The sequence below is a fragment of the Camelus bactrianus genome, chromosome 25 (genome assembly GCF_048773025.1).
Source record: "Camelus bactrianus isolate YW-2024 breed Bactrian camel chromosome 25, ASM4877302v1, whole genome shotgun sequence".
NCBI classification, from domain to species: Eukaryota; Metazoa; Chordata; class Mammalia; order Artiodactyla; family Camelidae; genus Camelus; species Camelus bactrianus.
The window spans coordinates 15,487,594-15,501,293 of record NC_133563.1 but is presented as its reverse complement, the minus strand read 5'-3'; the positions used below and the strand labels follow the sequence as shown (position 1 = coordinate 15,501,293).

Here is a 13,700-nt window from a genome sequence, read left to right as displayed (position 1 = left end):
TTCTAGGAGAATATATGTAGGAATATATATGGTTCTGCACAGTATTCATGCTAAGTTTGTGTCATTTTAACAACCGTTTTTCTAGGATTCTAGGATTTTTACTATTACAAATAATGCTGCAGTGACTAACTTTGCACCTATCTCATTTCATCTTTGTATTATTATTTCAGTGGAACAGAGGTATAGAGCTGAAGCTGCTGAATCATAAGGTTTCCATATTCAGATATGACTAAATTATCCTAACTTGCTTTCTCGCCAACAGTGCGTGAGGAGGAGATTGCATCTCACACCCTCATCCTCATGAGAAAGCATCTTTTTTGATGTTTAACATCGGAGGCTCTGGTCTCTTCCAGACCCTTCTCCTTCACATATTCTGAGCCCTATTTCCTTCCCTTGACCCTGTTCACAGGCTAAGCAAAAGCAATTAGATGAGAGCTCAAGGTCTCCAAGGCCCCAGAATACAGCTCTAGCATATGGTGGCAGAATTGCAGACAGTGAGGCTGATTATGCCTGCCCCCTCCCACCTCTTAAGGAATACCCAGACTTAGTTCTGAGACTGTCCCTTTCAAGGGTCTTCTAACCCACGTATTCCTCGACTTTGTCCACAGGGAATCAGGAATAAAGCACCAACAGCAATTCTCCATGGAAGCAAATGCCTGGTCAACTTCATTTAGAACAATCTTCTCCTCCTCAATTCCCTTTTATTACTGTTTAGTCAATAGTCTGCATTTTGTAAATGCACACAGCCTCCAGTTATTTTTGGAATGAGGCAGGGTGCAAATAAGCAAGGAACACACAGCAAAACACAGAAACCAGGTGAAACGAGGGAACCTGCAAGAGATTCTGCTTCCCACAGACGCTTCTCCACTCGACGGTCCATGAGTATCCAGCACAAGTTCCTTCTCGTGTAACTGAGACTTGTCCCACTTCTTCCAGACTCTGGAGAGCAAACTGCAAATCTGCAGCTGACACAGCAGCCGGGAGACCTGCACTCACACAGGGACGGCAAAGAGCAGGAGTCAAAACTTAAAGTACACGAAATGTCTTTTACCACCTGTAAACCAGCTGTCCTCCTCCACTTATGCAAAAAGTTTATATATTTCTTAGAAACCAAAAATTACATGAGTAATGTACCTCAGACATTGAGCCGTGGCTCAAATACTCTCTTTTTTTTTTACAGTATCAATTAACTTTACAGATAATCCATAAGCCATGGATGTAAAAGAAAGCAAACCTTTGGGGTCTGGTATATCTGGTGAGGTGGTGAAGAAAACATGAAAATGTCGTTTGTTCCAAATCATTTAGCTTTACATTACTGACATAACCTCAACTCTATAAATTACGTAGGGAAATAATACTGAAAAGAAATATACCAGAATGTGTATTACAGTAGTCTAGATCAATACAGTCCAACTAAACATATACCAAAGTTATGGACTTTGTTCATCTACCTTTGAGAATATGTCCGTAAGCTTGGATGTCAAAGCTGCCACTGAGAGGCGGAGATGCTGCTTGAATTCTTTGAATACGAATCTTTGATTCCCCCGGCCAATTATTTCCTCTGTAAACAGACTCATTCTCTGTCTCATTTGTGATTATCTAGTTTCCAAAGTAAATATTGATAAAATGAATAAACATAACAATGGCTAACATGATTTCTATTTCACCAGGGTACAATCCTGTGACATGACATAAATGAGCCTCAGGTATTCAGGACTCCTCAGAACATCAAGGAGAGTCACATAAATCAACACAGTCCATACCCATACAGCTGCGATAATGAGCCCAAGTCAACTCAGTCATCTGCGCAGCCATCAGCCGGAACCACAGTAATACCTCATTAATTCAGAGTGTGTCCTCCATTACCATCACCCAAGGAACAAATATTTATTGAGCAGCCATTTTATTCAAGGCACAGTGCTAATCACAGCGGGGAGGCAAAGAAACCTGAGACGTGGTCTTGCCTATCAAAAAATGAAAAACCTTCTTGGAGAAGTAACATATGGAGGCTTGAAAACTTAACTAACAGTATAAGGAAGTATACGATCAATGCAGGGACTGATCCAGACTCAGGAAATCCCTGCCTAACGTCGAGTGCCAATCAAGAGACAGAAGCAACACGTGCACTAAAAATCCATGGATTGCAACTTGAATAGGGTCAGTGATATTCTCCTGCTTCTGACCCCTGTTAATCTTGTGGAATTTAAGATCATAAACCCTATCTCCCACTTAAATGAGTAAGTCTAAGTGCCGAGAGGCATATGCAAGAATGTTCAGTAGAGCTTTATTTATAACAACCCCAAACTGGAAATAGTGCAAAAGCCCATCAATAGGATGGATAAATTGTTGTGTATTAATACCACAGAATACCATACATCAATAAAAAAGAACAAACTACAGCTATATGCAACAACACGAATCTCACAATATCGAATGAAAGAGGCTAGATGCAAAAGAATACATACCGTATTATTCACTGGTATGAACAATTAAAAACAAGCAAAACTAATTAATGGTGGTAGAAGTCAAAATAGTGGTTATCTAGGAGTGTGGGGTGAGTGATCTAATGATGAGGAAAATGCTGAAGAAGAGTTTTTGGGGTCTAGTGATTTTCTTTATATTGATCTAAGTAGTGATTGAATGAGAGTATTTACTTTGTAAAAATTCATGGAGTTCAGCAAGGTTGATCAACATAAAAAAACCAATCACATTTTTATACACAAATAAGATGCATGTAGAAACTGAAATTAACACCAGACCCATTACAATGGCTTCAAAAAATATGAAATACTTACATATAAATCATCTAACAAAATATGTACTGAATTTGCCCTGAAATTGCAAAATGCTGGTAAATGTAATCAAAGAAGACCTAAATATGTTGGGAAAAAGAAAAAAGCAAAGAAGATCTAAATAAATGGAGAGACATATTGTGTTCATAGATTGGAAGACTCAACATGATAAATATATCAATTCTCTCCAAAACAATCTATAAATTTAATGTAATTCTTGTCAAAATACCAGCAAGACTTCTGTAGAAACAAGCTTATTTCAAATTTTATATGGAAATGCACAGGACCTAGAAGAGCAAAAACAATTTTTCACAAGAAGAGTAAAGTGAGAGGAATCACTCGCCCCAATCTTAAGACTTACTACATAGTTATAGTCATCAAGAGAGTGTGGTATTGGTGGAAGGACAGACACATAGAGCAGTGGGACAGAACAGAGAATCCAGAAGTATATTCACACAAATATGCCCAACTGATTTTGCAAAAGTCAGTCAATGGGGGAAGGATAGCCTTTTCAATAAATGGTGCTGGCACCACTGGAGCCGCAGGCAAAAACATGAAACTGGACCTAAAACTTTGCATCTTATACAAAAGTTAACTCAGAATGGATCATGGCCTTAAATGTAAAATGTACAGCTATAAAACTTCTAGGAAAAAATAGAAAAATATTCAGGACTTAGGGCTAAGAGCAGTTCTTAGACCTGAAACCAAAAGTACCATTCACAAAAGGAAAGACTTGATCCATCGGATCTCACCAAATTAAGATTGTTGCTCTGTGAAAGATCTCATGAAGATGATGAAAAGGCACGGTACAGACTGGGAGACAAAGTACTTATATCCAGGATATATAAAGAGTTTTAAAAAGTCAACAATAGGGAAGGGAAGGGATAAATTTGGGTGTTTGAGATTTGCAAATGTTAACCACTATATCTAAACATAGAATGAAAAAAACAAATCTCTTCTGTATACCACAGGGAACTTTATTCAATATCTTGTAATCACTTTTAATGAAAAAAAAATGAAGATGAATATATGTATGTATATGCATGACTGGGACATTGTGCTGTACACCAGAAACTGACACATTACAACTGACTATACTTCAATTAAAAAAAAAGTCAACAATAGGAAAATAATCCAGTAAGAACATGAACAGATATCACAGAAGAGAGTACATGGGTGTTCAACACTATTAGCCATTAGGGAATGCAAATTAACACCAAAATGAGCTAACAGTACATATCCTATTAGAATGGCTAGAATAAAAAATAGTGCTAATGCCAAATGCTGCCAAGTTTGAGCACACACTGGATTGATCACGCATATGTTGCTGGTGGGAATGTAAAATGGTGCAGGCACTTTGGAAAAGAGTGTGGTAGTTTCTTACAAAACTATACATGTGCTTGCCATTTGACCCCGTAATTACACTGTTGGAGAATAACCCAGAAAATGAAAACTAATGTCACATGAAAACCTAAAGATGAATGTTCACAGCAGCTTTATTCATAATAGCCAAAAACTGGAAACAACTCAAATGTCCTTTAAGGGGTAACTGGTTAAACAGACTATGGTGCATTAAATGTTACTCAGTAATCAAAATGAACAAACCACTGATACACACAGCTGGGAGGGATATCAAGGGAATTATGCTCAGTGAAAAAGGTCAATCTCAGAAGACTAAATACTAGCGCAATTATATAAAATCGAATTCCATTTATATAGTATTGTTACATGACAAAATTATAGAGACAGTGGTTGTCAGATATAAGACTGCATGAGGGAGGGAGGTTGCTGTGCCTGTAAAAGGGTAACGTGAGGGATCCTTGTGATGGAACTGTTTTGCGGTGGTCAGATGAATCTACACATGTGATAAAACTTGTATAGAACTACACAAACACACGTACACACAAATGAAAGCATGTAGAACTTTTAACATCTGAATAAGGTTGGTAAATTCTATCAATGTCAATTTCCTGATTGTGCTATTATGTTATAGTTATAGAAGGTGTCACCACTGGGCAAAAATGGGTGAAGAGTATAGGATTATTTCTCACAACTGCATATGAATCCATGATTATCTCAAAGTTATAGTTTTTTTAAAAAAATTCATTGATCTGGACATTTAATACATGTTCATGTGCTACTACATTTTGTTACAGAGCTAAAAATTGAAAAGCACTTGTGAGACATTTATTGTAAGATACTAAGACTAAAACATTGGGTCTGGGTGGGTAAAAGCAATTTTCATGGGACACTTAACAGTTCTTCAGTCTTTTAACCATAAAACCATTAATACAAAGTTCTCGGTGAGACCCAAATTATCATATTTAATTATTATTTAAACTTTAATCTTGAACTTATCTTTGGTTTTGGTTTGTTGTAGGAAATTATTTTTGCACCCAATTAAATGTAAAAATACTCAGCATAATTGTAACATTGAATACAGATCTTATACTCAAGCAGTACAAAATATTGTTCAGATCCTTCTGGAATTATGGCAAACCACCTCTTTCCTCTTGTATCAATTCTGATACAAGTAAAAATAAACAGCATTTATAACAGAAACAATTTATAACCATAATGCAGAATCTCAAATTTTCATTCCAATAATCTCTGTTCAAAGATCTTTATTGGAAGAGCCCGTAACTTTTCCTTTTACACCAACAGAGAAAACTCTACTTAAATCTGACTGTTTCTTAAAGCTATTTCCTCCTGCTTTTCTCCCTACTGACATATTTCTTTAAAAACATTTTAATATGTAAAGTGAATTTTCATGCTCAAGTTCAACAAGCCTCTCTAAATCTTCATTTTATCCTTAGAATAACTGTTTTGTCCTACTAAAAGATATCCAATCTGTACGTCAGGCATTTGTTAAAAAAATACATTTACTAGGTCAAAGCTAATGTTCCATTAAGTTGAAAGAGTTACTTGTAAATTTCTAGGCTTACCTGCCCAAAGCTCACAGCCATCATGGGTATGTTATAACTGCAATTATACGAAGTCATGGTGACAACATATTGGTTGGTCATATTTGGTCCACTAATTTTGGTCTGATTCACTTGAAAGTGCTTTAAAAATATTCCTTTATTTGCTAATGCTGGAAGTCTTCTCTTTGGCATTTCTAAAGAATGTAAATAAACAAAGTAGATTGGAAGTAAAATTGCATAGCTTCTGCTGCTAAAGAGAAAAGCATCAAATCATATCCATATGTCATGGAATAAGCTAAAATCAAATTTTAGAAAGAAGACCCTAAGGTAAGTAGCTTGTGAAGCTTGGTAGGTGTTCACTTCTAGAATACAATGCTTTAAAGTCTTTTGATATATGAGCCTTGCTGGATAAAACAATATACTGAGAAGCCACCAAGCCCTGGGTTCCATGCGGCCTTCTGTGGGCCAGTTAATTTTGCTCTGTTCTAGGTTCCCGAATGTGGTGCTTACTGGGATGTGTGTCCTGTGAGGACAGGACCAGGGTTGTCTGATTCTCAGTTCTTTCTTTGGTCCTGACACAGTGCCTGCCGCATGGTAGATGCTAAATGAATGTTGCTTAAGGAACTACAACCTTTATCACAGCACAAATCAGTTGTCCTATACATGTGCTCCACCAATCACAATGTAGGTCTGGTGACAGTGGAATCAAAAGGGGTGATTCTAAAGTAATGGTAACATTTAGTTTTTTTAATCAATTGTATCATGACCTTGCATGTGAAAACAGTTCCAAAGGAATGGATTCCAAAACTCCTCTGAAATATGGTTAACAGTCACTTACTAAGATGACAGGAGTTAGGCTGATTTTTTAAAAGACTTCAATTTAAGTTTTATAATTTTATTATTACATCTCACATGTATGAGTCTATTAACATGACTAGAAAAACAATACTAAAACTATTAGAAATAAAGTTTTCATTTACAGCATTACTAATTATCACAATAAAGTCTCTGGAAAGTTTCAGCTAGACAGATGTCAATGTCAACAGTTGCCTTTCTATCTTGATAGCTAAATTCTCAAAAATTAAACAAGGCAAAATTAGAATTTTGCCACAGTTTATTTATCTTTAAACAGAATCCAGGACTATAAAGCTAATTCCTGCTATAATGACAAAGTTTACATTAAGGATGCATTTATCTTTAAAATAATCACCTAGCCCTATTCATTTAAAAACTATGATTTAAGTCATAATATTATTAAGATGAAAGAATGACTCATTAATACTTAGAGATTAACGTTTCTGAATACAGAATATAAATAATGTCCAAGGTAAGATTTTAGTATAAAATAGGTTTGGAAGGTTTAAGTTTTAATATGAAATGATACAACATACCATGCAACGTTGCAATTGTAGATGTCTGTCCAATGTATACGATGTCCACATAGAAAGACTGTGATTCTGATGCTTTCTGCAAACTAATCCTCTGAAGAGAAAAATTGGTCCCTGCATATTTGGTTTGTATGAGGTCCAGAAGGTCTATACAAGTGTAGGTCCAGCTGAAAGATGGTGGTTTAATTTTAGGGGTACAAATCAGTTATGAGATTTAATGTAAACAAATGCACTATAAAAGGCATTAAAATTTTCAAGAGTAAAAGGTTTTTTTTGCCCCACGGGAAGACCATAAGCATACTTTATTAGCTCAGAAAAGCAGCCACAACAAGGGACAGCAGCCAGAAACTTACATTGGCAGTGAAAGATTTAACACCGCAAACAAAGACAGACTTTCTTTTATTTGTAACATGAGCAGTAGCCATAGGAATGTAAAATAACATTCTGTAGTGACAGGTAAGTAAACTAAGGAGCATGCACCTTGGTGAAGGGCATATAAAAACAAGACACAAGAATGAAGCAAACCATTCTAGTTAAAAAAAAAATGTCAAGAATAAAACAGCAAATTCAGTCCAATACTAAGAAGCAAAATTGGAACTTGACAATGCGTCCAAAAGAGCTCAGAGGTGCTGCACAGTCCCCTGTAACTAAGTGACAAAACGTGCTAAAGTTACTTATAGATACAAATGGTTGTACATTACCTTCTAAATGTATAATTTAGAGTCAGAGTTTCCATTAAATATTAACCACATTGGAATTTCATAAACTATATTAAGCAATTCAATTACAGGTGTCTGCAATACAGAGATAAATACTCCCATTCAAATAATTAAATACAGCTTAAAAATAATCTTTGTATCAGCTACCACTGTATTTATTAACTGACTAGTTTTGGGCACTTTCTATTTTCATTTTGAAATTTCATGGTTTGCAAACTCATCATGGGATCCACCTCTAGTGCATCAAAGCTTAGACTGACATCATTTTAGAAAATTATATGTCCCAAGTCCAGAACTACATTAAGTTAAAGTGCTCTTTAAATTAAAAAAAACAGGACTTTGGTCCTCTAAATAGAATCCAACTACTAATTACATGATCCTGAAGTTTTAAAAACTACTTAGAAAAAATGGTACACTGAATAGGATCCTTTATAAGAGAAATGGAGACTACGAAAGATGTTAACACTTAAGTAAACACTACACTGTGCTTTTGTGGCTAGATATTTCCACTTTCTAAAGGAAAACCAAATTTTACTTTTTGGATTTTGAAGCTTGATTTACAACTATAAACAGCACTGTTTGGGGATGGTGATAGAATAATTATTGAGGGGAAAAAAGGCACTTTTGACACTAACAATGTAATGAAAATAAACGAATCCTAACACACCTAATTGATCTAGGTGGACGGCCTAACCTACATAAAAGCAGGTCTAGAAATACCAGCTAGGAGCTGGAGAGTTTGCTTTGCCTTGATTGGCAATAGTTTTTAACCAGAGAAGCATCCTCTTCTAAAAGTCGTAATACTCTTGTTGAAAAGTCTTAGAGCGTTTAGGGTAAAGGAGGCTCATCAGTTCCATCAAAAGCAGTGCATCTTCAAAATGACTGCGCAGCAGATAAACTGCAGGCTAGAGGAAGGACCTAGTTAGTGATACGATAATGGTTTGACTAACACAGAAGATCTGGGATCTGTAAAATATTCCAAAATCCTGTTGCAGTGGAAGAGTGAAATGCACACAGGTGGTGGAGATCAAAGTTAAAACTGCAATTGCATGGTACACTTTGAGCACAGAGGGAATGTTTATAGCAAATGTTTACGTCACTTTGAGAAGGACTTCTGCTTCACAATGATCCATCATAGGATTACCCCTGATCTGAATCAAACAGGGCAGGGGGCAGTGGTCTATGTTCATTCTGTGCAAAGACTTTCCAGGCTCCTTGCTCATTAAAACAGAGAGTGCTGTCTTGACCCCTGGCATTGCTTCCTCCTGTGTGACTGCCAACAGAGTGTTGCTGCCTCTTCTGAGTTAACAATTACCCTAGGGAATTTCTGAATTGTCCCCGCTCATTGCATTCATTCCAGGAGTTAACTTTGGCCCTCTTTTATATATTGGGTTAAACTGTGCAATAGCCTCAAAGGTATATTTGTGCTGTGGAGGGGGAATCAACACCTTTAATACCCCTCTGTCTCCTGTCTCTATCTCTCCTTCTGCCTATGTTCCTCCTCTTCTGTGGAAAACAAAGATGGATCAAATGTATAAAACATGCCCAAAGTGCAAACACTGGAGTCACATGCTGTTTAATCAAATGCCATTGGAGGATCAAATATGAACTGTCAGGAAAAGGACATTTCTCAAGCACTAGCTCAGAAAGATGTACTTTTCTTTTGTTGGGGGAAAATCAGTTTTGATTCCTTTGTTTTAAGTTTTCATTAGAAAACAAGACCCACGAGTGTCCTGCAGCTTTCTCAGAGAGCAACTTCCTATAGTCCTGTACGATCCACATCACATACAGAGCACATGCGATCTCTGTCCTTGGATGTCCACTTCAGGTTTACCAAACTTCAGTATCTGATGAACTTTCTGTCTTTGTGTATCAAAAACGTTTCTTTTTTAACATCTATGGAAGCATGTCTAGATCTTACTCCTGGGACAAAACACAAATAATTATCTTTTAATGCTTATTCCAATGATCTAAAGACTGTTCCATGGAAAAATTTTCATGTATCCTAAAGAATTCTTTGAAAGGCTTAATGTACTTCTTAAATATTTTCCCGTTGACAGACATCTTTTGGGTATCTACATTTTAACTAAGGCTTCCTAGATTCTGACACCTACATTTACAATTGGTTCACAGTTGCCCCCACTTTATCCACTGATCAGAAGATCTGAAGGGTGTCTGGGCCACATGCTCAGGATATGATGCCAGAGCGGTATGAATCAAATGTAGTATTTTATTTTGAAAACTGAAGATTGTAACTTCCCTTCTTACCTTAACAAAAGGTCATTCCACTTCTGCAGGGAGAAAGCTATCAGCATGGGCAAAATATCTTTAAAAGCTTCAAGTTAAAAAGCTGGGTCGGCCCACAAGAGTGAGGGTGTATCTAAGGCTACCTGCGTCCAGGTCTCACAGTTCCGACGGGCTCTGACATACTCCCACCCAGCTGCCTGGTCCCATGGCCTGTCACGCCTTGTTTTCTCCGGACAGAAATCAGGGACTTAAGCTCCACAGGAGCACCTACAGGCCCCGACTCTGGTTGTCTCCGCCCCACCGCTCCCCAATCCATACAGGATCCATTTAAAAAGTTTTTTTTAACATTTAACAAATAGTATTCTCTATATTTCTATGAATTTTGTAGTATACATATTTCTAAAAGTATGGAATGGAAGCTGGTCCCTGCATTTTGAACATCATGTTAGGATAATCAAGGAAGCAGGAAACTTGAGACTGCCGTGCTGGGAAACAGCTTCTTTATCCAGAAACTAATTCCTTCATCAAGACCGTCCTTTTTTCCACCTTGTTGTTCTGATTTCCTTTATCACTGTATCTGTTTTTATTTCTTGTCTTTTTTGTTTTGTTTATGGTTATTACTTGGTTCTATTTCTAACTTTGGATCATTTGCTCTCCTCTTCTGTCTGAATAGTTGAGAGAAGGCACTGACTCTGCGTCACACTTGCTCCATAACACGGGAGCTCTGAGTTTCTGCTGGTCCCACTCCTACGATGAGAACAGACTAGTGCTGTCTATACAGTACAGAATGACGACAACTTAAATGATACGTATTAAAGGACAATGCAAACTGTATAGATCGATACAAGATAGAGAAGATTTTTATATAGCTATGACAGGAAAAAAACCCCACAAAAGAAACATATTAGAAATCTTTTGAAGACATGGAAATCACACTGTGGGTATTTTACGACATAAACTGTACATGAGAAAAACCTAAAATTGTGGAGAGGAGGTGTTCCATATCTTTATGGCGGTAATGATTTTATAACTGCATTCATTTGTCAAGTCACTGAACCATGCACTTAAAAAGAGTAAACTATGAAATTATGTAAATTATACTTCAATAAGCATGACTTTAAATGTATGAGGGATACTTTTTAAAACAGAAAACTTGTGTGTGTATTTGTCTTCATTGTTACTTCTATTATAATTAAAACTTTAGTATATCTTCTATATGAAAACGCAAAGTCAAGACTGACAAGTTTCAGAAGATATAATAACTAATAAAAACTAAAACAAAATTATGCAGAACTAAATTGTGCTTGAGGGTATGACAATTATGGTCATTAAACAGCTTTCTCTAGGCTCATTTAGTTTCTCCCCTTACACTTCTCTATTTGCATTTTTATGTGTCTAACTTTTGAAAAACCAAGTATTTGGTTTTCTCCCTTAATTTTGATATATTCATCAAAATGTTTTATTTTCTCCACTCATATATAGCAAGCACTTTTTTTTTTTTGCAGTGGTCCAAGTCTAATGACAATATTGTGATAAGACAGTCTCTTTCTACCTTCCTTACTAGATTTAGTAATTTAAAATTTAAATCTCAAAGTTTACCACTGTTTCGTCTTTTAAATGGTCACGGGTGATAGTGACACCAGATCAAAATTTATGTTCATAATCTATAGATTTATTTTTGGCACAACTATTTCTGTTAGGAAGCTTATGTAGAAACAGAAAAACTGCATTTAGATACATAGTGCGCAGGATTTCTCAAAAACAAACAACCAAGAAATGAGTTTATCTTCACAGTTTACATACTATAGCATAATTTAAAGTTTTCAAATTCATAATGTAACTTACTTGTTTCCATATGCAAAGTTATATGTAAATTGTGTATCCGTGCTTCTAGTAATCTTTCTTGTGTCTTGGTACTGAAATTTTAGACCAATATAATTTGCCAGGAATCCTTTGTATGCTAAACATAACTGCATAGAAAATATTTCAAAAGTCAGTAACAATATCTTACCATTGCGTTGTTTTGTAGCAATTCAAATGAATTCAATCCAGTCCAATAAACGTCTATTGAGCATTTTCCATACAAAATGTATCAGAACACAGAGGAAGGAATGATTAGTTTCAGACAATTAGGTGCAGAAAAAGTGAGGGAGATTTTATAGAAGAGGAAGTTGAGTTGATGTGACCTTACAATTAATGATGAATTATTTTATTGTTTTCTTAGATGTGATTTCCTTAGAAAATGGAAATAATCCACTCCCTCTAGTCATGGAGTTATGTAAGGATCAGGGCCAGCTCTAACTGACTCCTCAGTGAATTTGAAAGTCCATCACACAGAGAGAGAAGATAGAGATATTCAGGTAGATTAACTAGGATGTGAATGCAGCTGAGCATTTAGAGATGTCATCATACAACAGTCATTAAATACCAAATTTAATGGTCCACAACTCCCTAAGAACACCAGATACATTTAGAACTTAGAACCTTAAAACATATGTTACAATTGGAGAATTTTACAACAATAGAAAGAGTAAGTCTCTGATTGCTGACCTATCCTAAAGCTGCCATCTCCTCTGCTCGCGATTCTCCTTCACTTTCCCTGACCGGAAACCCAGGATCACTCTACGATGGCTCTCTGTTTCTGTTTCTTCTTAATTAATGAAGGAATATTGAGGAGATTATATATTTTTAATTGTTTGAGTATTTACATTAGTGAGCAAATAATTTATTTCTGAAATCAGGAGATGAAGCAGAATTCATGTGCATGGTACTATGTGTTTTTTAATTTCTTTTTCTGAGACTCGAGAAGAGGAAATCTCAAGCACCCAGAATGAACCACGGTGCCTGTCCAACGTGATGTGATTTCACATGACAAGCACTTCTCCTTGTCTTAAAATTTCCTGAAATTTTATTACCAAGGTATTTTACAAATTTAATTAGCATATCATTTTGTTGAGCTTACCTGATTATAAGGAAATAATAAAATGTCTCCATATGGTAGTCTGTTTGGTTTAACATCTGCTGAGTCAAAAAGAACAGCTGGGTTTTTCAGGGAATACCGGCCACAGTAAGCATCAGTTTCAGCTGTCTTCTGGCCTCTATTAATATGTTCCTACAGAAACAATAATATTTCAGATGAAAACATGATTTATTGCCCTGCTTTATTCCCCAACCTCTTCGCCTAAGTCATTCAAATTCCATCTCAGATCCCATTGCTTCCCAAACTACTTTACCTTGAAATGTTTTCTCTCTTCTTTGAAATTCTAAGGTTCTCATCCTACATCACTCATTTAGATCCACAGTAATATAATTCTTTGTGCCTGTATTTGACTATTCCCCAAGTCTTAACTTTCCTCTTATATTATGAACTCCTTAAGGACATTTATTCATTCTTTCCACAAATGCTTAGTGTTCACTGTATGCCAGGTTTTTTTGCTTGTTTGTTCATTTGCTTGATTTTCGCTTAATCTTCAGGGTTCAAGTAGTGAAGAATCCTATCTCTAAACACAGGAGTTGACCAGTTTGGGACAAAGGAACCAAGGATTATAAAACCAGGGCTGAAGGGAGGCACCTAACTCACATAAAAGCATCAAAAACAATGACTCAGGGGAAGTGACAAATGAGTTGTCT

The 13,700-nt window shown here is 36.2% G+C and overlaps 1 protein-coding gene across 3 annotated transcripts in view; it reads right to left on the bottom strand.

Annotated features, from left to right (window-relative positions):
* PKHD1L1 (PKHD1 like 1) overlaps positions 1 to 13,700 on the bottom strand; it is a 133,739-nt gene that overhangs the window by 81,181 nt on the left and 38,858 nt on the right. For all 3 annotated transcript variants that reach the window (XR_006725162.2, XM_010955840.3, XM_045517270.2), the window contains 6 exons: positions 13,033 to 13,182; positions 11,916 to 12,040; positions 7,108 to 7,271; positions 5,738 to 5,910; positions 1,452 to 1,599; positions 832 to 986 (listed from right to left, as the gene is read on the bottom strand). Coding sequence is in view for 2 of the 3 variants with exons in the window: in XM_010955840.3 (XP_010954142.2) it covers positions 832 to 986; positions 1,452 to 1,599; positions 5,738 to 5,910; positions 7,108 to 7,271; positions 11,916 to 12,040; positions 13,033 to 13,182 (915 nt within the window). In the remaining variant the exon portion in view is untranslated. The remainder of the gene's footprint in view (positions 1 to 831; positions 987 to 1,451; positions 1,600 to 5,737; positions 5,911 to 7,107; positions 7,272 to 11,915; positions 12,041 to 13,032; positions 13,183 to 13,700) is intronic.